The sequence below is a fragment of the Indicator indicator genome, chromosome 13 (assembly GCF_027791375.1).
Source record: "Indicator indicator isolate 239-I01 chromosome 13, UM_Iind_1.1, whole genome shotgun sequence".
Classification (NCBI taxonomy): domain Eukaryota; kingdom Metazoa; phylum Chordata; class Aves; order Piciformes; family Indicatoridae; genus Indicator; species Indicator indicator.
Genome location: NC_072022.1, coordinates 26,013,520 through 26,038,215, shown reverse-complemented (window position 1 = coordinate 26,038,215; position 24,696 = coordinate 26,013,520). Strand labels below are relative to the sequence as shown.

Below are 24,696 nucleotides of genomic sequence, written 5' to 3'. Positions count from 1 at the left end.
AGAATAATAGTGATGGTATTTAATAATCTTCAGTGTTCCTGGTGACGTGCTCACTTCTGAGGGAGGGCAGCTCTTGCCTGGCACCAGCTTTGCACCAAGGCAGAGAGCAGCAGAAGGTACAGACAGATAAGAAGAGTAATTCAGTAATGGCTGTAATTGAAGATATCCTTAAGCAGTCTGCCACTGTGTTTCTGGGCTGTATTTAGGCAGTCACCTCTTTGAAACCTCCATGCAAGTGTTTAATAAGTATTTACTCTTTGTTATCAGCACATTTTAATTGATTTTTTCCCATTTTCCGGACAATTCTTGTCTGCCCTTTGTTTAGTTTTCTTAACTCTTTTCTTCTCTTGTATGTTCTTGTGTCTGCTTGTGTTTTCCAGAGTGCATGCCTGGCTTTTATGGAGCTGGTTGCAAACTGAGGTGCAGCTGTCCTCCTGATGCCTTATGTGATCATGAGACAGGAGCCTGCAAGCATCCATGTCCACCTGGGTTTCATGGAGAAAAATGCCATTTGTGTAGGTACTCACTGCATGTTTCCTTGGGAGGTACACTTTGGATGGGAAAGCTTACTCAGGAGACTTGTGTTCAGCTGTAGAAGTTGTAGTTAAAAAGTGTATTTGTTGTGGATACAAGTTGGCAACTCCCCACTGAAGCCAAACTGCTTGGCAATGAAGGGCAATGAAGCTGGTGAAGGGTTTTGAAGAAGGGCAACGAGGGTGGTGAAGGGTCTTGAGAATAAATCTTCTGAGGAGCAGCTGAGGAGCTGGGGTTGTTTAATCTGAAGAAGCTAAGGGTAGACCTTATCACTCTCTACAAGTACCTGAAAGGAAGTCGAAGAGAGGTAGGTGTTGGTAATTTTTTTGAGAAGATACAACTTATAGGACAGGAGGAAATCACAGAATCACAAAATGCTAGAGGTAGGAAGGGACCTCCAGAGATCATCAGGTCCAACCCCCCTGATGCCAAAAGCAGGATCACCCAGGGCAGTCCACACAGGGATATATCCAGGTGGGTTTTGAAAGTCTCCAGAGAAGGAGACTCCACAACCTCTCTGGGCAGTCTGTTCCAGTGCTCCATCACCCTCACTGTAAAGTTTCTCCTCATGTTGAGGCAAAACCTTCTGTGTTCAAGTTTGCATCTATTGTTCCTTGGCTTATTACTGTGCACCACCAAAAAGAGATTGGCCCCCTCCACTTGACACCCACCCCTCAGATGTTTATAGACATTGATGAAATCCCCTCTCAGTCTTCTCTTCTCCAGACTAAACAGCCTCAGGTCTCTCAGCCTCTCTTCATAGGGGAGATGCTCAAGTCCCCTAAATCATCCTCATGGCTCTCCATTGGACTGTCTGTAGCAGATGCCACCAGATAACATCTGGTTATGCCAGGGGAAGTTTAGGTTAGAGATTAGGAAAAAAAGCCATATTGAAAGGGTTATCAAAGACTGGAATAGGCTGCCCAGGGGAGTGGTTGCATTACCCATCCCTGGATGTATTTAAAAGCTGTCTAAATATGGTGCTTCAGGATACAGTGTAGTAGTGGTGAGTCACAAGGCTGAGGTTTGTGAGGCTGAGGATAAAACTAACATTTGTGCAGATAACTGCAGTTCCTTGTAAAGCTGCAGGCACAGATGTTCTCAAGCTCTGTTGCAGTTAATTACAGATCACTGGTTGCTGGGACACTGCTAGTAACATAGATCACTTGGTACCAGCACAGCTCTGTTAAAAATTGCTGGAGGTGCTGCCTCCTGAGGTGTTCAGACACTAATTGTGTCTTTGGGTTTTGCCTGACCAGCCTGTCAGCCTGGGAGCTTCGGGGTGAACTGCCAGCAGAGGTGCAGCTGTGGAGGAGCACCGTGCCACCCGAAGACAGGGCAGTGTGTTTGCCCAGCTGGGAAGACTGGTGCTACGTGTGAGCAAGGTGTGGTAGATGCTGGACTAGACTAATGGGTGTCTTGCTTTGCAAGACATAGATGAGGAATTGAATTACTCTTTCCCACCAAAACTGCTGCAATGCAACAGGCTCAACGTGCAGAGCAGGCGAAGGAAATGTCTTGGTGCAGAGCATACGACACACACCACTTTGGGATTGCTTGTAAAGAATCAGGGAATGGTTTGGGTTGGAAGGGACCTTTAACGGTCATCTAGTCCAAACCCCCCACAGTCAGCAGGGACGTCTTCAATGAGAGCAGCTTATTCAAAAGGAGGAAAGGTGACTCAGTCACCCTGACCTGTCTCTTTGCTCCAGTTAATAATAGTGATCTCTATGCTGAGCTGGGACTATGCAAGTTGGGCAGCAATACCAGGGCACTGCACCAGGTCTGAGACCCAGAGCAGAGCTTGGAGCTGTGCTGCCATAAAAACACAATGTGCTTTGGGAGCTATTGAAGGGGCTTGACCAAAGACAGCTCTTGTGGAACCAGCAAATGAAGGACCTGGGACAGAGGAAGAAATTAAAAAGGACAGCATTATTGTGGGTGATGAAGGGATGAAAGAAGTCTCAGAGACACTGAACTACCATGAGATGCCCATTCTCTACTTGCAGAGCTCTGGCTAGTGCATGCCTGAGGAGCATCTGCCCTGTGTGGACCTCAGTTGTGACCAACCACTCCACAGGGCAGGAACTTGGTGGAGGAAGTGGAGCTGTATGGAGATCTATGCTCCACCTCACTTTACTCAGGACTGGATGGCCTGAACTTAGCCCAGAACAAGTACAGCTGCAGCCCTCCCCTCCTGCATCCGTCTGCAGATCACCATTCTCTGGAGAGTTCCTTCACTGAGTGTAGCAATTCATTTTTCAGAGGTGTCCAAATGCTTTTGCTGCTATTACATCAGAAACCAACCAAAAAAAAAAAAAAACCAAACAACCCAGGTGTAACATGATGAAAGCAGGAAGACAGCCTTTGGGTCTATCTTTAGATGTGTTCTCATGTGCAGGAGCATGTTGACTCTTTGAGAAGGTTTACTGTGACAGCTCTGTACATCTAGAGAAGAGATAATACAGTAATCCTTTATCCAGTGTAGTTTTACTGCCATTTTTAAATTCAAGGCAACAGCAGAAATCAATAACTGCCTTGAAACAGACAATGGCACTGGGGACATCCTACATGATTCTTCTCTTGTTTCTAGATTGCCCAGTGGGATGGTGGGGACCAGACTGCCAGTCCTCCTGTGAGCCCTGCACCAATGGAGGCCAGTGCAACAGAGAAACTGGAGCCTGTGACTGCCCTCCTGGCTACACTGGGCCATCCTGCTCTGCATGTGAGTCCCCACATCAGCTTTCCTCATGAGTAGAAAGTCACTGAAAATTCAGCTTATGGTTTGCCTTCCAGATTCTTGCTGTTTTGTGAGATTCTTGTGACATTAGACTGATCCAAGATAAGGAACCCTTTGGCTTCTCAGGCATTTCCCACATTGGAGGTGATTTTTTTATCTTTAGACCTAATTTATGGCAATCTATACTTAGACATGCAATGTTTAAGTACTTCAGTTGTAGTTCTAGTTGGCAAGAGGTGCTGATCTGTTGGCCCCTATGGCACCACTCATGGGTTATGCTTGCAGCAATACTCCTTGAGGTATAGAATTTAGGATTAGCAGCAGTGAGGATGAAGTAGGATTAGTGCCATCTCTGCAGATCCAGCAGAGGCTATAGGAATATGCTCAAGCAACTGGTCTATGCCACCATGGTGTGGCTCCTTACCCAGAATCTGAGTATTCATAAATTGTTTTGACTGGGAGAGACCTTTCAGATCATAGAGTCCAGCCATTAACCCAGCAGTGCCAGATCACCACTGAACCATGGCCCTCAGCACCACATCTGCAATTACACATCTGTTAAAGGCCACTTGGGTAGGGCTGTCATGCTGGCATGGACAGGTTCTCAGGGACAGCACTGCTTCATGTGAGACCTCACTGGTGGCATTTTTTGCCTCCTTGTTAGTCACAAAATTGCTTTTGACGAAGGTTTGCTCAGCACTCTTTTTTCTTTTTTTTCTTTCCCTCCATTGATTGATCCTGATGTGCAGGCAAAAAACACCAAAAGTCACTCTAGCTATTCTTGCTTCACAGGACTCAGTCCCTGACACCCAGTTTACAAATTGCAGCTGCTTCTTTCATGTTTCTGGTTTGATCTCTGGGTGCAGCTAATGCATGTTTTAGGGGCCAAGCTGTTGCTGTGGTCTTTGAAGAGATCAGTCTGTGCTTGAGTGATTACCTAGGTGAAATCTCAGTCTGCTCATCTGTTTCCAGCCTGCCCTGATGGATCCTATGGACCAAACTGCCTGCTGTTCTGCAGCTGTGGCAGCAGTGCTCAGTGTCACCATGTCACAGGAGAGTGCATGTGTCCCCCTGGCTGGACTGGCCACGACTGCAAACAGCGTAAGTATCACAGTCTCACAGTATATCAGAGGTTGGAAGGGACCTCAAGAGATTGAGTCCAACCCCCCTGCCAGAGCAGGATCACTTAGGGTAGTCTGCACAGGAATGCATCCAGGTGGGTTTTGAAAGTCCCCAGAGGAGGAGACTCCACAACGCCCCTGAGCAGCCTGTTCCAGTGCTCTGTCACCCTCACTGTAAAGAAGTTTCTCCTTGAGAAGTTGAGGTGAAATCTTCTATGTTCAAGTTTGAACCCATTGTTCCTTGTCTTATTACTGTGAACCACCCAAAAGAGCCTGGCCCACTCCTCCTGACACCCACCCCTCAGCTATTGATAGACATTGATCAGATCCCCTCTGAGTCTTCTCTTCTCCAGACTAAACAGCCCCAGGGCTCGCAGTATCTCTTCACAGGGGAGATGCTCAAGTCCCCTAAGCATCATTGTGGCTCTCTGTTGGATTCTTTCCAGCAGGTCTCTGTCTCTCTTGAACTGGGGAGCCCAAAAGTGGACACAGGATTGCAGATGTGGTCTCAGCAGTGCAGAGTAGAGAGGTAGAACTTCTTCCCTAGCCCTGCTGGACACCTTTCTTGATAGATCCGAGGATCCCATTGGCTCTCTTGGCCACAAGGGCACATTGTTGTTCCAAGGAGAACTTGCTGTCCACCAGCACTCCAAGGTCTTTCTCTGTGGAGCTGCTTTCCATCAGGGCAGCCTCTAACCTGTCCTGGTGCTGTTGTTATTCCTCCCCAGATGTAGGAGAAATCAGAAGTCAGAGGCTCGTTCACTCCACAGGGACTTAACTGGGGATGTAAGAACCAGTGCTGTTTGTTCTTAGCCTACTACAGTTTTTCTCTCTTTCTCTTTCTCTTTCTCTTTCTCTTTCTCTTTCTCTTTCTCTTTCTCTTTCTCTTTCTCTTTCTCTTTCTCTTTCTCTTTCTCTTTCTCTTTCTCTTTCTCTTTCTCTTTCTCTTTCTCTTTCTCTTTCTCTTTCTCTTTCTCTTTCTCTTTCTCTTTCTCTTTCTCTTTCTCTTTCTCTTTCTCTTTCTCTTTCTCTTTCTCTTTCTCTTTTTCTTTTTTTCTTTTTCTTTTTCCTTTTCTTTTAATATATTTTGCTAATCTTCTAGCTTCCTTCTGAAATCATGTGTTCATGGGTTTGCACGGCCTGGGTGGTTATATCCTTAATTATCTAGGTCCAAAGTCCTGCAATAGATGGCTGATGGAGCGCAAAGTATTGATGTAAGCTCTTATTTCAACACTATGCATCCCTTTGCCCAATACCATCTGTCCTGTCAGTGTTTTAACTGACAGACAGTTTTGGGGAGGGGTTGGTTTGTGTTTGTTTTGGGGTTTTTTTTCATTTTCAGAACAGATTAGTTTCAAGATTAATTCTCAGTGTTTCATATTGTTTAGGGGAGATTTTACTCAACAAGTGAGCAACGTGTACAGTCGTATGTCTTAAGGTCACTTCTGAACTTGCGAATACAAATGCTGGGAGAAATGCTGCTCTCTGGGAGAGCAGAACATCCTTCTGTTGACTTTAGCAGCACTCCCCATATTGATGCCTGTGTAAGAGTGCAGATTTGCCCTTTTGGGATAGCACCATATAAATGTTAAGCCATCCTGCTTGATTTTTTTTTTTCTCCTTTTCCCGTTTCGTGTATTTTCTGCTTGATTCATTACAATCCCTGTAGCAACAAGCCAACAGAATACAAACCTCCTTTTAGACTTGGTGGTAAACACATAAAGTCATATAAACTAACTGCCAGTTTTGGCAGCAGTAAGTTTTGGACCTGCCTTCTCGAATCTGGTACTGAAGAAAACTGGGGAAAACTGAAACTTACACCAATATGCCTATCTTCATAAATCAAACCAGTTGGCAATATGTGGAGCCTTTTAGATAGCTTTCCATAATTCTCTAAACTATCTAAAGAATTAAGCAACCATGTCAAAGGAAAGCTTTTATTTCTCTTCAGGAAAAGATACGGGAACAGTTGTTTTGCAGATCTGTCTCAGTAAGGCAGCTCTGCAGCTATTGCAGACCAGGCATGAAACAGATGCTCGATTCCAAAACCGAGTTTCTGTTGCCCTAATTGGTACTTCCTTACAAGTAAGGAAGGAGATGTTGTGCTTCAGCTCTGGTACATTGTCATAGTCATGTCAGTGTTATGTGATCTTTAGAATGAAAGCAGCAAGTTGCTTTAACAAAGACTGTGAGATTTCTCTATCTCTCTGTGTCCAAGTTGCATTTCCAAGTATTTTGAGAAAAATATGGAGGATGCTCACAAATCTGTCTTGTTTTACCCTTTAGCCATCCTGATTATATAGTTTTTTGGGGTTTGGGTTTTTTGGGTTTTTTTTGTTTTGTTTTTTTGTTTGGTTTTTTTTGTTTTTGCTAAGTGAGTCAGTAGCTGATATTTTATTTCCAGGAAATTATGCATTTGTGACTGTGGATTGATTGATATGGCTTGACTATGACTGATTAGTTTTATGTGGATGGCATAATATCTGCCTACACACCTCTCCTTTCTGCTGAAATAAACCAGCAAAAATTGTGTTTATTTCCATTGATTCATGCATCCTGCTGCAGCTTGAGAGTCTAATCCAGAGTGCCTTCATCTCAAGGAGCCATTTTGCATCTTTTCTGTTCTGTCTTTTATAGAATCACAGAATTGTTAGGGCTGGAAGGGACCTCAAAGATCATCCAGTTCCAATCCCCCTGCCATGGGCAGGGACACCTCACACTACATCAGGTTGCTCAGAGCCACACCCAGCCTGGCTTTAAAAAACTCCAGGGATGAGGCTTCTACCACCTCCCTGGGCAACCTGTTCCAGTGTCTCATGGTGAAGAATTTTCTATGTAAAGTAAGGTTAGCTGAGCTGCAAGCTGGTTCTCAATGTCCATGTTGTGTTCCCTTGCAGCCTGCAGCAGTGGCCGTTGGGGACAGCGCTGTGCAAACTCCTGCGTGTGCAGCAACAGCGACGGAAGCTGCGACCCGGTCACTGGCTCCTGCTTCTGTGAGCCAGGATTCACTGGGAACCACTGTGAGCAGAGTAAGTTGCCACTTTGTCAACATGAGGAATTTGCAAACCCAGAAATTCTTTTCCCTGTTAATTCCCTCCAAAGAGCCCTCCAGTCTGTACCACATCCGGTCTAACCCCAGCGCCTCGCACAGCCTTCTGGTTTCATTCAGTGTTAGATAGTTCCCCTAATGTAGATTCTAGGAAAGTTATTTTCAAACTTGTTTTAGACTCAGCAGCTATTTCTGATGATAAGACCTCGTGTGAGTGATAGGACTGAGGTATGTTTGACCCTGTGGCATGAAAGTTTCTGGATTGATTTTATTCATCCTGGTTTAGGTCCACAATTTTTCTTCGTGAATCTTTTTTTAAGGTCAGACACATTGGAACGCTTCACATGCACACAACAGAAGCAAAATCAGGAAGATTTTAGAGTCCTCTAATTAGTAAAACCAAAACTGCACAATAGTGTTCCCAGAGGTCCCTGATCTCTGCTATTCTGTCTGTAACAGAGGTCAATAACAGATGTCTTAAGAGGATAAAATCATAGAATCACAGAATTGTCAGGGTTGGAAGGGACCTTGGCGATCATCTAGTTCCAACTCCCCTACCACGGGCAGGGACACCTCACACAAGATCTGGTTGCCCAGAGCTTCATCCTGCCTAGCCTTAAAACTTCCAGGCATATAGATGATTTCTGATGTTTCCCTGCTCAGGAACTTATTGAGACAGAAGTAGTATCTCTATATGTAATGTAAGGGTTTGATTCCATGCAAACATTTGGTATCCACTTCATTTTGTGTCAATAAATTGCATAGAAACATAGAATTGTTTGTTAGAAAAGACCTCTAAGGTCATTGCTAAGTTAAGCTGCCTCTATTATTATTAATCATATTGATATTGTTAAATACAATAAGAGTTTATCTATTAGTTTAACAATCTTACAGTAGCACAGATGTAGCTACCAGAGTCTTGGCAGAATTGAGTGCTGGCGTCACACAGAAATGTCAAAACAATTAATCTGGAAGGGTGACCTAAGATGAAAACCCTGGGAAGCTGATCATCCGACTCTGTTGGCACAGAAGGCTGGAAGGACAGTTAGTAGGGAAGACCAGCTCCCAGAGAAAGAGCTGCCAGTTCCCCTTCTCTTTCACTCTTAACCTCTCTCAAAACAGCATCTCTATAGACAGAAAGTAACCCAATGGCTTGTTGTGATCTTCTCTGGCAAGGTAATCAGTGAAGCCATTGCCACCAGCCAAAAATCTGGCAACTCCTAATGTTATATCTGTTTAGATTCTGATTTATTCAGTCTGATTTTTTACCTCAGTTACATATGTGTATATATGTTTGTATATAAAAGGCAGATATAAATCTCTCTGTGTGTGCAGGATTATGGAAGTCATAATTCTCCCCTGAACGTTTTACACAACCCTGGAGGTGAGATTTACTCTGCTCCTGGGGCATCTCTAGCCTCCTCCTGCATTTTGGGCTCTTCCCCTTTGCAGCTTTGCAGGCAGCTCAGGTTCTCCGATGGAGTGGATCTATCTCAGCATGCATTGCAGCAGCCTGTGCCTGCTCGAGCAGAGGGCAGATTCTCTGTGATGTGGACTGTGAAATCATTTGTGAAGTGTACTGACCCGTTGCATCACCTTGAAAGCCTTGGCTGGAGGCTAAATGCTGTAGGTCTGGAGAAAACTCAGCTGAGGGCCCCACACCCATTACTGTGCTTGGCATACTGTTTGCCTTGCACAGGTGAAAGTGTCCCCCTGAGCGTGACCAAGCTTTCAAGGTGGAATTGGACTTCTGTGTATTTACTCATTCAAGTAGTGTAGAGGGCTTGATGCACAGTGCTCTGCAGCTTAGGGAGTGGGAGGTGATGCAAATGCAATTTTGCACCAGCTCAACCCTGGGACTGAATTTCACCTGCAAGTACAAAAACTACCTTCAAACTTGCCCCCATTTACACAATGTCCTGTTTTTCAGCACAGATAATCAAAAGTAAAGAAATAATTAAGGTACTTGGCTATTCTCCTGCCTCCCATCTCCACTTACAGCCTCTGTAAGAGACTCAAGGGTTGGCTCCAGTTAATAGAGTCACTAAGCTGCAGGAGCAACCAATCGGACCCTGGGCTGCATCAAGAGAAGTGTGGCCAGCAGGTTGAAGAAGGTGATTCTCCCTCTCTACTCCACTCTGGTGAGACCCCACCTGGAGTACTGTGTCCAGTTCTGGAGCCCCTGTTACAAGAAAGATCTGGAGGTGCTGGAATGTGTCCAAAGAAGGGCCATGAGGATGACCATAGGTCTGAAGCTCCTCTGCTATGGAGACCAACTGAGAGAGTTGGGGTTGTTCAGTCTGGAGAAGACAAGAACTTTCTGTGGTTTTCCAGTATTTTAAGAGGGCTACAAGAAAGCTGGGGAGGGACTTTTTTAGGATGTCAGGGAGAGATAGGACTGGGGGGAACAGAGCAAAACTAGAAATGGGTAGGTTCAGATTGGATGTTAGGAAGAAGTTCTTTACCATGAGGGTGGTGAGACACTGGAACAGTTTGCCCAGGGAGGTGGTGGAAGCCTCATCCCTGGATGTTGTTAAGGCCAGGCTGGATGTGGCTCTGGTCAGCCCGATGTAGTGTGAGGTGTCCCTGCCCATGGCAGGAGAGTTGCAACTGGATAATCATTGAAGTCCCTTCCGACCCTGACAATTCTGTGAAATTCACACCAGCTCTGATCAATGCCCACCTATGGTACCAAACATGCAGCACCAAACCCACCCCTTTATCCTAGACATAGAATCCAGAATACCATGTTGGAAGGGACCTCAAAGATCATCTGGTTTAATATTAAGTTGTCACTGAGCATCCTCATCGTATTCTTTTCTGTATGATTCTTACCAGATTACCTAAACATCACTTTATTGATTAAAATGTTAAATCATACACTTGAGAAAAAAAAAAAAGAGAGAAATCTGGCAATAATTTACACAACTCATTTAGAGAGAACTTCACAAGACCATCAAACATCAGTAGAGGTCCCTAGCCAAGTACATCTCTCTATTTCAGCCGGTCCAAAATACCTAATATGAATTAGGCAACTGGCTTTATTCTTAATTGATTTTCCTATAATCCTGGAAAAAATTATTTTTTGCTCTCAAGTGTTGTTTTCTGTCTTCAGATAGTAAGTACCAGGCAAATATCATCATTCAAAACCCCTGACATTAATTGTCCCCCAGATGGAATGTTTTTGCTCGAGTTTTTCAAAGCAGAGCCTGAAAACAAAATATGCAGCCTTCAGTTTGGAGCTTTCTGAAGGAAGCCACCACATTTTTCAGATTTTCTCTCTCTTTCTGGGGAAAGAGAACTTGCAGGAAAGCAGAGGATAGGGCCACAAAAGGAGGTGCAAAAGCTGGGAACTTCCCTGCTCCTGGCTGGTGGAGTCCCAGAAACGTGCACATAAGGGACTCCAGACCAGTATGCAAAGTGTCATCAAGCACAACCTGTAAAGTCCCAGGCTTTGCAGCTCTCAGATGATATTAGTTTTCTGTGCAGAATTTAATCTTTCAACACCCTGATGTTTTTCTAAAATAGACCTTAATAAAAGCAGCCCAATTTACCCAGGGGCCCCAAGGAGAACACTTAATCCCATCAGCTCTAAGGCGTTACCATTAAGCCTTGGTTCTTCTTTTGCAAATAGTAACAATTCCCATGTATCTAAAAATGCCTCGTGGATCTCTGATCTGCTCCAGAATTAACCCATCATCTGGTTTTGATTCCTCCACTGCAGGATGCCCTGAGGGAAGCTTTGGCCTGAGTTGTGAGGGCAGCTGTCAGTGCCAGAACGGAGCTGCCTGCGACCACGTGAGTGGAGCCTGTACTTGCACAGCAGGATGGACAGGATCCTTTTGTGAAAGAGGTACTGCTGCTCCCTCCAGTCTTTTTTTGCTTCTTTTCTTTTTTTTTTTTTTCTTTTTGAATGCAGAGAGCTGGTTTTACAATTTACAGCACCTGATCTAAATAAGCCATTGAGCTGAGGTGCAAGATGATACAGAAATGTGCACTTCTGTCCTGACTCAGCAAAGTGTTTTGCCAGGTGCTTAGCACTGGGCACATGTTTCAATGTGCTTAAAATGAGATACAAGTCTCATAGAAATAAAGAATGGATTAGGTTGGAAGGGATGTTAAAGATCATCAAGTTGGTTGGTTTCTTCTCCCAGACAACCAGTGACAGAAGGAGAGGACAGTCTCAAGCTGCACCAGGGGAGGTTCAGGCTGGATGTTAGGAAAAAATTCTTCACAGAAAGAGAGATTGGCCATTGGGATGGGCTGCCTGGGGAGGTGGTGAAGTCACCATCCCTGGAAGTGTTTAAAATAAGACTGGATGAGGAACTTAGTGCCATGCTTTAGTTGATTAGATGGTGTTGGGTGATAGGTTGGACTTGATGATCTTGAAGGTCTTATCCAACCTGGTTAATTCTGTGATTCTGAGATTCTATAAAGTTCAAATCCCTCTTCCATGGGTAGGGACATAGGGGTTGGACTCAATGATCTATTTGGGTCCCTTCCAACCCCTGACATCCTGTGATCCTGTGACACCTTCCACTCTACCAGGTTGCTTAGGGCCCTGTCCAGCCTGGCCTTCAACACTTCCAAGGATGGGGCATCCACAACATCTCTGGGCAACCTGCTCCAGTGCCTCACCACCTTCACAGTAATAAATGTCTTCCTAATATCTCATCTATATCTACCCTCTCTGTTTGAAACTGTTACCTCTCATCCTATCACTGCAATCCCTGATGAGTCCGTTTCCATTTTTCCTGTAGCCCACTTTAAGTACTGGAAGGCTTCCACAGGGTCTTCCTGGACTCCTGTATATCACATCTTTAAGAAGCTTCTCTTTCTTTTAACCAGAGTCTTACTATTTGAACAGGAAGCAGACAGGTGCTTGTCCTGCCTTACACTTGCTTGTTTCTTGTGCTGCTCTAAAATGTGTTAGAGAAAACCACGGATCTATATATCTTCCCAAAGGAACTCTTTAAAAACAGATACACTTTTGACTTTAAATCAGTCCAACAGATCACTTTCTATTGCCTGATCATTTGGTAAAGTGTTGGAAAGGTTGGAGTGGATTCCTCAGAAACGTTATTGTGAGTCAGTCTGTGGCACCATCTAAGGAGGCTGCTGTCTTTGTGCAGATCATAGCAAATACAGTCTTGACTACAGCAGAAGCAGCTCGTAGTCAGTCAGACATGGTGGAAGTTATTGAAGTGTAAATGACTGAAGATTCTACAAATGATGATCATTAAACCAAAGGCACAAATATTTTACTGAAGAGAGCAGCTTATCCACCAGTTTGCAGGGAAGAGGCAGCAGTCGCAGGCAGCTGCTGCCCTCTGATGGGAAAGGAGCTGCTCCACAGCCTTACCAATATAGAGGCAAAGCACCTGGCTTGCTGGAGTTGAGATACTGCTTGTTCTTCCCCTCTCATTCTTACCAGGAATTACTACACAAAATAAAGTCTCTTCTCAGGCTTCTGCTGCAAAGTGTGCCTCAGGATTTATGGTATCTCCACTGTGTTCCTTCTTAAAATGATTTAGCTGAAGTCTGGGTTTGTAAGCCTATCTTTTATTTTTTTAATTTTTTTTTTTTCAGTTGGAAAAGCAATCTGGTTATCTGTGTTGTGGTGTACATCTGCTCATGCCAGTAGGACTCAAACTGGGGACAAACTGGCTAAATATCCTTTGCCAAAGTAGGTGTGAGGAATATAGAGAAACCTGGATGACATCTGCTGAGGAAAAAAAAAAAAAAAAAAACACACAACAAACCAGCAAGTTTCAGCTTCCAAATCAGTCATGTTGGACATGTTTATCTTTTTAAACTTGTGAAAGAAAATTGTGGAGGAGAGGGCATAATTCAGTGCTGACTGTTCCTAAGACCCTGTTTTCTCTCCAGCAGGCAGAGCGTTTGCTCTGAGCTGACCTGTCTTACCTTTTCATGTAGAAACTTTCAGTCAGAACAGTTTGGCCGCTTGCAAGAGATGAAGAGGCAGGAAAATGTGTGGGTGGTTTGCCCTTGGTAGAACCTTCTTCACACCTCTGAGGAGCTGTAGCACTTCAGTTTTTAGTGACTTGGAGATTGGCAGGGTTTCCTTCTGGCAGGGATGTGCTTTTTGCTGTCCTCTTGGCAATCCACCCACGCTGGCCAGGCTCTGTGCCTCGCAGACAAGAACATAGAGATTGAGACCCAGCATGCTGAGTTGCCTTGGCCTCCTCATATACTGCTGATGCTTCATCCAGAGCTGGAAAGGACTTTTCCATCATCAGAGATGCTGAACCTGAAATTTTTCAACCTTCTATATTCAGAGTCCTTGGAGAAATATTAGAAAATCTAATATTGGTAAATATGAATAGCTAATACCAGTATCACCCCTGCACAGTGAACATGTTGGAACCTGCAGTTGTTACTTCAGGGATTTTGCACTGGGGCAGCATGGGATCCAGATTTGAGATGAAATTGCAGAAGTCCCCAAATCTGCCTTTGGTTTTCTTGAGGCTGGTTTTCTTTTTTCAGGTATAAACAAAGTATGGCTGATGGAGTCCCAGTATTTACTTTTCATTCAGCCTGAAGCAGGGCTTTATAGGTTTAATCCTAGTCCCTGTTGCAAAACTCCACTTCAGTGGCCATTTCCAAGTTCCTTATTTGCTACAAATTTCCATAATCTCTTCTTATTGTTTATTAGCATTGTTAATGCAATCTTAGCCCTTGCTACATCTCAGTATTGGCCTTTTGTGGTATCTCTTTGTAGTGAAGTTAACTAGGCTCAGCCACCTTGCTCTGTCTCTGTGGATGCATGCTAGTGACTGTAGAAAGCTCTTGGAGGATTTGTCATTTTGAGCAGTTGTGCTACCAGCTGATGTGCTGCAATGTCTTGACCAAGTAACCATTGCTCATCCCCTGGAGAGACAGCCAGCCTAAGGGTTGTCAGCTGTCATGCTGGAGTGTGCTGTGGTGTTTGAGGCAGGGCAATGTTTCAGTCATATTTCATTTTCAACTGACTCAAGGCAAGCCTTTCACTTCTCTGGATTCAAGGATTTTAGAGGTGTGACCCAAGACCCTAAATGTCGTTCAGTCTTAGAATCATAGAATCAGTCAGGGTTGGCAGGGACCACAAGGATCATCCAGTTCCAACCCCCCTGCCATGGGCAGGGACACCTCACACTAGATCAGGCTGGCCAGAGCCTCATCCAGCCTGGCTGCAAACACCTCCAGGGATGGGACCTCAAGCACCTCCCTGGACAACCCCTTCCAGGCTCTCACCACTCTCATGGGGAAGAACTTCTTCCTCACATCCAGCCTGAATCTCCCCACTTCCAGCTTTATTCCATTCCCCCTAGTCCTATCACTACCTGATATCCTAAAAAGTCCCTCCCCAGCTTTCTTGTAGGCCCCCTTCAGATATTGGAAGGCCACAAGAAGGTCACCTCAGAGCCTTCTTTTCTCCAGACTGAACAGCCCCAACTCTTCCCTGAAAAGAGCATGAAGAGTTGGGACAGCGTGGCAACTCAGAAGGTATTTGCACCTAAAAATATTGCCTGTCAGTAATGCAGATACCAACCAAAGCCACAACACCATCCACCAGCACAGAACAGTTTCCAAGCTAACCAGTAGCAGGAGATACTGTTGCTCCAGGTCATAGCTTTGTGAGACCTTGTTGTGAATTATTGAGGAGTTGGCTGAACTTCTGTGCCCTCAGCTGCAGGATGCTGCCAGAAGACCTTACACTTTTGTCTGTCCATCATTATCTTAGTTCTGTTCTGCTCTGCCCAGCTTCAGTCAGCTGTTCTTCATCTCTACCTGGTCTCATTCAGTTATACTTTTGCCTCTCCAGTAGTGCTGTGATCACATATATCAATAATAATGGGGAAGAGTAAAGCTGTCAAGCCACTTTCTGAATGAAAAAATGGACATTTCTGAAGGTGATGCCTGCCTGCTCCATCCTTCAGCTCTCTTCAGTCCGTTGGAAAAATGAACCTGGTGAATGTTTTAACTCTTTCAAAAGAGCTGCAAAAGGAGCAGAACCGTTTCAGTTGCCAAGTGGATAACACTTATAAAGAAGCCTGAAAAGAAAAGAATCTACTAAGGAATGTTTGAAGGCCACCTGAACAACCCAGAAAATGCTTCCTTTGCATTTTCTTGAAAGCAGCAAAGTGATACAAGTCAAACACTCAAAGAAACACTGTGTGGTTCTTCACAAGGTCTTGATGCTGGGGAACATTACCAAAGGTAAATGAAGCATTTTCAGTGATTTCTCAAGAGTGATGCTGCTAGCAATGCTTCAAGATACCTTTCCTATCTGAAGTTCCTATGTGAGGTTCTGTCTGAAGCAACAATTAATGCCTCTGTGTTCCTGGACTGTGATGGTACCAAAAGATGGCTTTGTAAGTCCTTTCTCTATCCTGTTAAAAGCACAGATAACACAAGTAGCATTTTCTCCAGAAAAGGTCCCCTTTGTGGTCACACCATTTGCCCTCAAGCTGGATGCAGCAGGAGTCTTGGTCTTCTCCTGCAGTATGTTTATTAATTGATGCATGAATGACAGCAAGGTGCAGCCCTTGTGAAGTGCAGCACTCAGAGTGTGCATTTGAACTGCTATCTGAATCAGCACGACTGCAGGACAGGCTGATTTCAGCAGTTAATCATTGTCATAAGAGAGCCCAGCAAGATTCCTGGTTTAATAAGTTAAAAGAGAAAAAGAAGTGCTGTGCATGTCTAGGAAGAGCTGACAATGCTGGGTAAGTCCCTGCACTGAACAAAGGAAAACTTTGTCAGCCTTTGAAGTCACCTAGGGTTAAATGGGAGAAGTCCTTTCTGCTATGCTGTGCCATACACACCGCTGAAGCATAATGAAGGAGGACATCAAGATGAAAACCACATGCTGATGTCTCCTCCTTACAACTTGATAACAGCTCTCTCCCCAGTATAGGCTGAACAGAGGCTGATGGATGTGTTACAGTTTTCTATCATTATGAGACAGCACATACTTGGGAAGTGGTGTAAGCCTGAAATTTTTTTTTATGCCAAAGAAGAAGCTGAAGCCTGGACAGGATGAAGGGAAAGAGCAACCTTTTGATTTTGAGTAGATGAAACAACCATGGATAGTCACTATCTGAGCAGGAGCCCTCAGAGCAGAGAAGCCAAAGCAGATGTTGGTGGATAAAAAGCTGGCCAGGAGCTGGCAGTGTATGCTTGTAACCCAGAAGGCCAGCTGCATCAAAAGCCACATGGCCAGCAGGTCAAGAGAGGAGATTCTGCTGCTCTCCTCCACTGGTGTACCAACTCTGGAGTCCTCAGCACAAGGATGTGGAACTGTTAGACCAGGTCTAGAAGAGGCCACAAAAATATCAGGGGGATGGAACATCTCTGCTATGAAGAAAGGCTAAGAGAGTTGAGGCTGTTCAGCCTGGAGAAGAGAAGGAACCAGGGAGACCTTATTGTGGCCTTTCAGGATTTAAAGGAACCTATAAGAAAGTTGAGGACAGACTTTTTAACAGGGCCTGTTGAGACAAGACAAGTGGTGATGGTTTGAAGCTAAAAGGAGGGGGAGATGTAGACAAGATATAGGGAAATAGCTTTTTTTTACACTGAGGGTGATGAAACATTGGCCCACAATGCCCAGAAAGGTGGTAGATGCCCCATCCCTGGAACCATTTGAGGTCAGGTTGTCTGGGGCTCTGAGCAACCTGCTCTAGTTGAAGATGTCCCTGCTCACTGCAGGGGACTTGGACTTTAAAGGTCTCTTCCAACCAAAACCATTCTCTGGGTCTGTGTTGCATTGCCACACTACCACCATCACTGCATGAAGGTCCAGATTTGCCTGCATCTCCAGGTACTGAATTTCCCTCCCCTTGTAGCCAAAGTGATTTCTATTGGGGGATTGAATTTATATTTGTGGAAGAAGTGACATGAGCAGACTGGGTAAAGAGCCTGTGTGTGAAGAAGAGACAGGGTGAGGAAAGGGCTGGAAGAGTCCAAGAGTAGAAGAAACGGCTAACGGTGTTATTGTGCCCTAACAGCTGTGAAATGAGTGTGGAGGGTCATTGGGCAGACTCTACTGAGAAGCCAGTCATTCTGATTTCACAGTAGAAGTGTGAGGATTGGGATTTAAATATGTTTATCTTGAACAAGAAGGGGGAAGATCCAAGTTTGATTGCATAACTGCTCATTTAATGAGCACCATCACTGCTGGGGCCGGGTGATTTGAGGAGAGCACGACATACTCCTGTGTGCCTACAGATTTATTACCATTTAGTATCACATAATCATCCATGTACTGATATAATCCAAACACACATGTGGATGTGCAGATGGAGAGGTTAAATTAAGGCTACATAGACAACATAATTCCTAATTTATTTTTTTTTTTAAACTGTGTAGCAGCCTTAATGCTCTTGCAATGCAACATTTTGGGTATGATGCATCCCACTTACAGGCACCCATGGCTTATTTTCACTGCTGTCAACACTGCTCCTGGCATGAATTAAATCTAAGGAGCTGCTCTTCTTTATGTGGCCTAGATGTAGGTACTGAGCTCCTTTAGCTGCCTGGAGTTGTTTTGCTACATTTAATTTCTCTTTGTTTTGTTTTGTTTGTTTGTTTGTCTTGGGGTTGGGGGTTATTTTTGTTTGTATGGGATTTTTTGTTGTTTTTTTGTTTGTTTGGGATTTTTTGTTTGTTTGGGGGTTTTTTGTTTAGTTTTTTTGTTGTTGTTTGTTTGGTTGGTTTTTTTTAACTCATTCTCTTTGCCAAGTTTTCATTTCAGCACTGAACTACAACACTGTGTCTTATGTTCATTGCTAAAAATAAAAAAAAATATTTTTCTAAAGTCTCAGGAGAGTAAATAGGAGCATAAGTTTTGCATTTCAGGAAGGCAGGGAGATCATCAGGGATGGCCCCATGGTTGTGCATTATGCTGAATTATTTCCTGTTTCCTCTGTCCATTACAGAAGCACAAGTACTGGCTTGTGGGAATCCAAATCCATTCTCTCTCTCCTGTTTGTTGGCTTTTCAGTATTCTCAGCCTTGGTTTTTTGTGCAGAAACCTATTGATTGTGTATTATGGGGTCACATTTTTGTGAGACACTCGTGGCAGAACTGAGCAGGCTTAACCCTTGAAGAAAATTTGGCTCTTAAGTATGGTCACAGAGTGATGCGTGACAAAGCACCCATGACAAAAAATGAGCAGCACCCTGTGTTTTCACATCTCTGAACTAGAATTTATCCAGAAAGGAAACAGGAACTGTGTTAAGAATGAAGTTTGTTTGCATTTTCAGCTTGTCCAGATGGATTCTTTGGGCTCGACTGCCACCAGGTGTGCAAGTGTAAGAATGCTGCTGGCTGCGACCACATCGTGGGAACCTGCCGCTGCCTCCCCGGCTGGCGAGGAGAGACCTGCGAGCAGCGTAAGTGCAGCCCACGCTCCCCACCCCTGCTCACAGACCCTGCCAGCACTAACAGGAGGTTCTCCTGGGAATGGAGGATGACCCCTTAGGGTACAGTTTTAGATAGGTCACATTCCCTCCCAAAGATGCCAAAAAAGGGAACAATTTTGGGCAGCCACATAAATAACCAACTTCTTGTATATATATATATATATATTTTTTTTTTTAACTGCCGTTGGCACTGTCAAACGTTACAAGCATCAGGTTTTAAATAGCAGAGCTGTCTGTCTCCTGCTGTATGACAAAGCCCTGCTTTTTATTTTTGTCCAACACGAAGAGATGAAGTGTTGCATCTTGGTTTCTGGTGTGTCTCATCTCATTATCCATTTATAAAGTTACAGGTTACAAGTGTGCCAAGCGGAATAGTCAAGGCTTGGGACTATTTTGTTAATTGGGCATGACAAAACAGTTCTGAAACTAATTCTTAGAATAGTTATTTGTTTAAAAAGAAAGGAAAACAATAAAAGGAAAAAAACAAGGCAGTTTCCTAGATTGTGTGAATTCTCCTGTGCAACCTGCTCTAGGTGAACCTGCTGTGGCAGAAGGGTTGGACTAGATGATCTCTGGAGGTCTCTTCCAACCCCTGGCATTCTGTGTGATTCTCTGATCCCAAAATCTTTGGTTTTGCGGCTTTGGGGTTTTTTGTTGTTGGGCTTTCACAGCATCACAGTGTATCAGATTGAAAGGGACCTCAAGAGATGATCAAGTCCAACCCCCTGCCTGAGCAGGATCACCTAGGGTAGTCTGCACAGGAATGCATCCAGGTGGGTTTAGAAAGTCTTCAGAGGAGGAGACTCCACATCCCCCCTGGGCAGCCTGTTCCAGGGCTCTGTCACCCTCACTGTAAAGAAGTTTCTCTTCATGTTGAGGTGAAATCTTCTATGTTCTAGTTTGAACCCATTGTTCCTTGGCTTATCACTGTGCAGCACCCAAAAGATCCTGGCCCCCTCCACTTGACACCCACCCCTCAGATATTTATAGACATTGATCAGATTCCCTCTCAGTCTTCTCTTCTCCAGACTAAACAGCCCCAGGGCTCTCAGTCTTTCTTCACAGGGGAGATGCTCAAGTCCCCTAAGCATCCTCATGGCTCTCCCTTGGACTCTCTCCAGCAGGTCTCTGTCTCTCTTGAACTGGGGAGCCCAAAACTGGGCACAGTATTGCAGATGTGGTCTCAGCAGGGCAGAGTAGAGAGGTAGAAGAACTTCCTCAGCCCTGCTGGACACCTTTCCTGATCCATCCCAGGATCCCATTGGCTCTCTTGGCCACAAGGGCACATTGTTGTTCCATGGAGAACTTGCTGTCCACCAGCACTCCAAGGTCTTCCTCTGTGGAGCTGCTTTCCATCAGGGCAGCCTCTAACCTGTCCTGGTGCCTGTTGTTATTTCTCCCCAGATGCAGGACCCTGCACTTGTCCTTATTAAACTTCCTGAGGCTTGCCTGCACCCAGCTCTCAGCCTGTCCAGGTCATGTTGGATGGCTGCACAGCCTGACAGGGTGTCAGCCAACCCCTCCAATTTTGTATCAGTGAACTTGCTGAGGGTACTCTCAATGCCCTCATCCAGGTCGGGTTTTTTTGTATGTTTGTGTGTATGTAGATATAAAATTGGTTCTTCTGAGGAATCAATCACCAAATTTCCTGGGAAATGAAATTATTTTCTTTAGCCTTCGAAATCATTGAGCCTACTTTCAAAATTTGGCTAATAGCTGATTAATTTTTTTTATAAGATTTTCAGGATTTAGCCTCTTAGCTTTGTAATTTCACTTCAAAATGATGTCACACTTCCTTTTGAAATTTCTGTTGCTATCCACAGGACTCTTGTGCAGAGCTGGGGCTCAGAGCAGCTGCACAAGGAGCCAACTTTCATTGTCAGTGAACACTTCCATAAGACTTTTTTAATCCCCAGCTTGCAGATTCCTGCAGCAACAACAACAAATTGGTTAAATGTATAAAATGGAGAGAAATGCTACCTGTATTGAAACATCTCCTTTCTCCAGCCGTACACCAGGTTGTCATCAGTCCTGTTTGAGGACTGCTCTTGCTCTTCATGATATTTTTCCTCATTAGATCCCCCAAAGCAGTATAGCCTATACTCAGAAAGGAATTCTCCTGTAAAATCTCCTGCTCTCTTGATTTACAGAATAGTCAATGCTGGTGAACCTTTCCACTTTTCATAGAATCATAGAATCAGTCAGGGTTGGCAGGGACCACAAGGATCATCCAGTTCCAACCCCCCTGCCATGGGCAGGGAACAGCTCACACTAGATCAGGCTGGCCAGAGCCTCATCCAGGCTGGCCTGAAACACTTCCAGGGATGGAGCCTCAACCACCTCCCTGGACAACCCAATCCAGGCTCTCACCACTCTCATGGGGAAGAACTTCTTCCTCATGTCCAGCCTGAATCTCCCCAATTCCAGCTTTATTCCATTTCCCCCAGTCCTATCACTACCTGATAGCCTAAAAAGTCCCTCCCCAGCTTTCCTGTAGCCCCCTTCAGATATTGAAAAGCCACAATAAGGTCACCTTGGAGCCTTCTCCTCTCCAGACTGAACAGTCCCAAGTCTTTCAGTCTGTCCTCATAGCAGAGCACCTCCAGCCCTCTGATCATCCTGGTGGTCCCTCTCTGGACACCTTCCAGCATGTCCAGATCCCTCTTGTAATAGAGGCTCCAGAACTGGATGCAGTACTCCAGGTGGGGTCTCACCAGAGCTGAGTAGAGGGGGAGAATCACCTCCCTTGACCTGCTGGCCACACTTCTCTTGATGCAGCCCAGGATCCGGTTGGCTTTCTGGGCTGTAAGTGCACACTGTTGGCTCATGTTGAGCTTCTCATCCCCCAGCACCCCCAAGTCCCTCTCCTCAGGGCTGCTTTCTAGCCAGTCACTGCCCAGCCTGTATTTGTGCTTGGGATTGCCTCAACCCAGATGCAAGACCTTGCACTTTGTCTTGTTGAACCTCATGAGGTTTTGTAGATATTTCTGCAAACATCCCACCATTGCAGTCCCTTTTGCCTCCCCCTGGCTCCTCTATAGGAATGCTTGGCTCTGTCTGCCACCACCTGAAAACAGGGGTGGTAACACTTCCCTGTGGTTGTAGGCCAGTAAGGTGACCATGAAATAAATGCTGAGGCAGAACCATCTAGCCATACCACAGAGGAGAAATGGTGTTGCTGTACAGCTGTGATATTTGCTTCTTGGCCACAACCAACTTAGACTGCCCTCAGCTAAGCTGCAGTGTTAACAGTGTGGCATCTTGGCCTTTCCCCACTCCTTGGACTCCATTAGGGATGGGAAGCTTAGTTCCTGTGTTTCATTAAATTCAATTAAGAAATGCAACTCTTTGTCAATGGAGCTCTGTGCCCCCCCTACTCACATGAGAAAAAAACCCTATTTATTCTTAGACTGCAGCCACTAGAGCTTTATGCCAGGTTGATTTATTCCTCATGTTGGTGAAGATGCCAAAGCCTCTGAGGTCGCCTCTCCCTGTAAATAAAAGAGCAAAATCAATTAACAGTGCAAAGGATAACTTCCTTTTCTCTTGGCTAAACAATGAGCCCTCAGTTTGGTTTTAAGACTGGATCTCAGCCACACTGCTCCAAAGCTGCTCAGAGTTAGGCAGCCATGGCTTGGAGACACCAGCTCACCACTCCTCATCCTTGTCAGGGCTTTAAGGCTCAGCTTGATGGTTCCTGGGACCGGCCAGCCCTAGCAGCTGGAAGGACAGCACTCATGCTTGAGTAATCAGATTGCAGGCAATGTGCTGGAGGATATTAAGGAATAATTTTGACATCATGGGATTTGAATTGATCTTAAGGTGACCATGCAGTGCATTTTTATACACTGTGATCTAATTATGGGTGATATGGACAGTAATGCCTTTGATTGAGGCTGCCTAACACTCTCCATTACAAAACCATGGTTCTCAACTGCTTATAAATGAATTCCATTAATCTGGGATGAAATTTGTCAAGCAAAATCTGCCTCAGCTTAAGTTTGTGTTTGGTGATCTTTTTTCTTTTTCTTTTGTTTTGGGTTTTTTGTTTGGTTGGTTAGTTGGGGTTTTTTTTAGTGGCCACCCAAAAGATTTTAGTGTCTAAGGAAGAGGTTTAGGAGCAGCATGTTGCCATTTTTATTGTGGTTTTTGTTTGTTTGTTTTTTAAATAGGCTTTAATTTAGTATTGTGATGCCTCTGATGCAGAAGCAAGTTTGTACAGAGAAAGGATCTTCTTTTCTCACCGAGATTTTGTGGTTCCAGAAAAACAAAAAATAAAAAAAAACCTCCAAATAAACAAGCAAACAAACAAAAACCCCCACCAAAAAACCCCAAACCAAACAAACAAAAAACCCAACCAAACAAAAAAACCCCAACAAACCAACCCCCAAACCCTCTAAAATACCCCCCAAAAATCATGTCTCATATGGTCTGTAGAGGCTGCATTTTGCCTTGATTCTATTAGGACTAGAAATGCCTCTTTCTGGAGCTGTTTGGGCTCAGCAGGATCTTCATAGAAGCAGTTCTTTGTGGTAAAATAGAGATCACACTGGTTTGCAAAATAAACAAGAACAGAAAATTTGGCTCTTCCAGAATCCCTGCTCAGGGGCACTGATAACCAGAGGTTTAGTGTTTCATGGTGTGTGAGCACTTAACTTTGCAAATTCCCTGTTCTTTTAAAGCTGAAGCTTCGTTTTGCAGAGAATAAGCCACAGGAGCTGCATGAAATCAAAGCTTCTGGGCACCCTATCGAGTCTTAGTGCCCATCTTTTCCCTGTGCTCCTTGACACTTTTCATGGCTGTTGACTTCCAGTCTGGAAGAAAATCTCCAGTTTTAAGTGTTCCTTACTCTGCTCAAGAAAGGGATTTTAAAGGCTGCAAAGGACTAAATCCTCCTTTTACAGATGACAGGCACCAAGAGGAAAATTTTGAAGCAGAAAGAAGTGTGATAATTTAAGCCTTTCTCTTCTGTCTTCCATTTGCACTTCTCATGAAGAAAGGGGAAAAGGCCCAGGGATATTTATACTTTCCATTGTGGAACTTCATAAAATAGCTTCAATATATCACTTGTTATCTTAACCTTCAGAGAAGAGCTTTGATAAGCAGGATTGTCCTACCAAGAAGCTAAAAATAAAAGTCTGTATCCACCAATAATTCATCCAATAACTAAAATTTTCTTCTGCAGAAATTTCTGTTTTCTCACCAAAATTTCCACTGGAAATCTTTTGTCTTCCTGATAAGCACAAGAGCTTCACACACATACTCCAAAAACCTCTCACCAACCACTAGTAACCAGTCAGGGGACCTGGTTATGAGCTAGTTTTTCCTTTGGCTTGGTTATGATACAGTTCTGGTCTGTATTGTGGAAATATTTAGTTTTGCTCACAAAACCATGCCAGAGCTGTGTAGGATGGGTTGAACTTTTAACTTGGCAACCAAGCCTCATTTGCAGAACAAACTCTTAACTGTGATGGGACTGAGCTCCTGCACTTTCTTGTGGTTTCAATGTGGATTGGGGTCCAAGCGATGATAAAAACCAACACTGTTGAAAAGCAGCCCCAGGAGAGATGGTGTCTGTGAGACCCACCTTGTGAAGATAGAGCTCCTTAGATGGCAAGAAAAGGTCCAAGAATGGGTCAGATACTTTCAACTAAGTTCACTGCTGAGGTCAAGATGATTTAATGCTTCCCTTCACTTCCCAGGGACGTCTCCTTCCACAGTGCTGGATCTTGTTCTGAACATTGAGAAAGGCATAGAAGTTTTGGTCAAAAGTCATCAGGGTCTGATCCTGGGAGATTTAATAGAATTTAGAATTATAGAATGGTT

General features: G+C 44.5%; 1 protein-coding gene across 1 annotated transcript in view; it reads left to right on the top strand.

The window, feature by feature from the left end:
* LOC128970528 (multiple epidermal growth factor-like domains protein 6) overlaps positions 1-24,696 on the top strand; it is a 230,828-nt gene that overhangs the window by 182,584 nt on the left and 23,548 nt on the right. Inside the window, 7 exon segments of the mRNA XM_054385757.1 lie at positions 381-515; positions 1,794-1,919; positions 3,128-3,259; positions 4,247-4,375; positions 11,169-11,297; positions 18,712-18,840; positions 20,337-20,345. Of these exon segments, the coding sequence (XP_054241732.1) occupies positions 381-515; positions 1,794-1,919; positions 3,128-3,259; positions 4,247-4,375; positions 11,169-11,297; positions 18,712-18,840; positions 20,337-20,345 (789 nt within the window).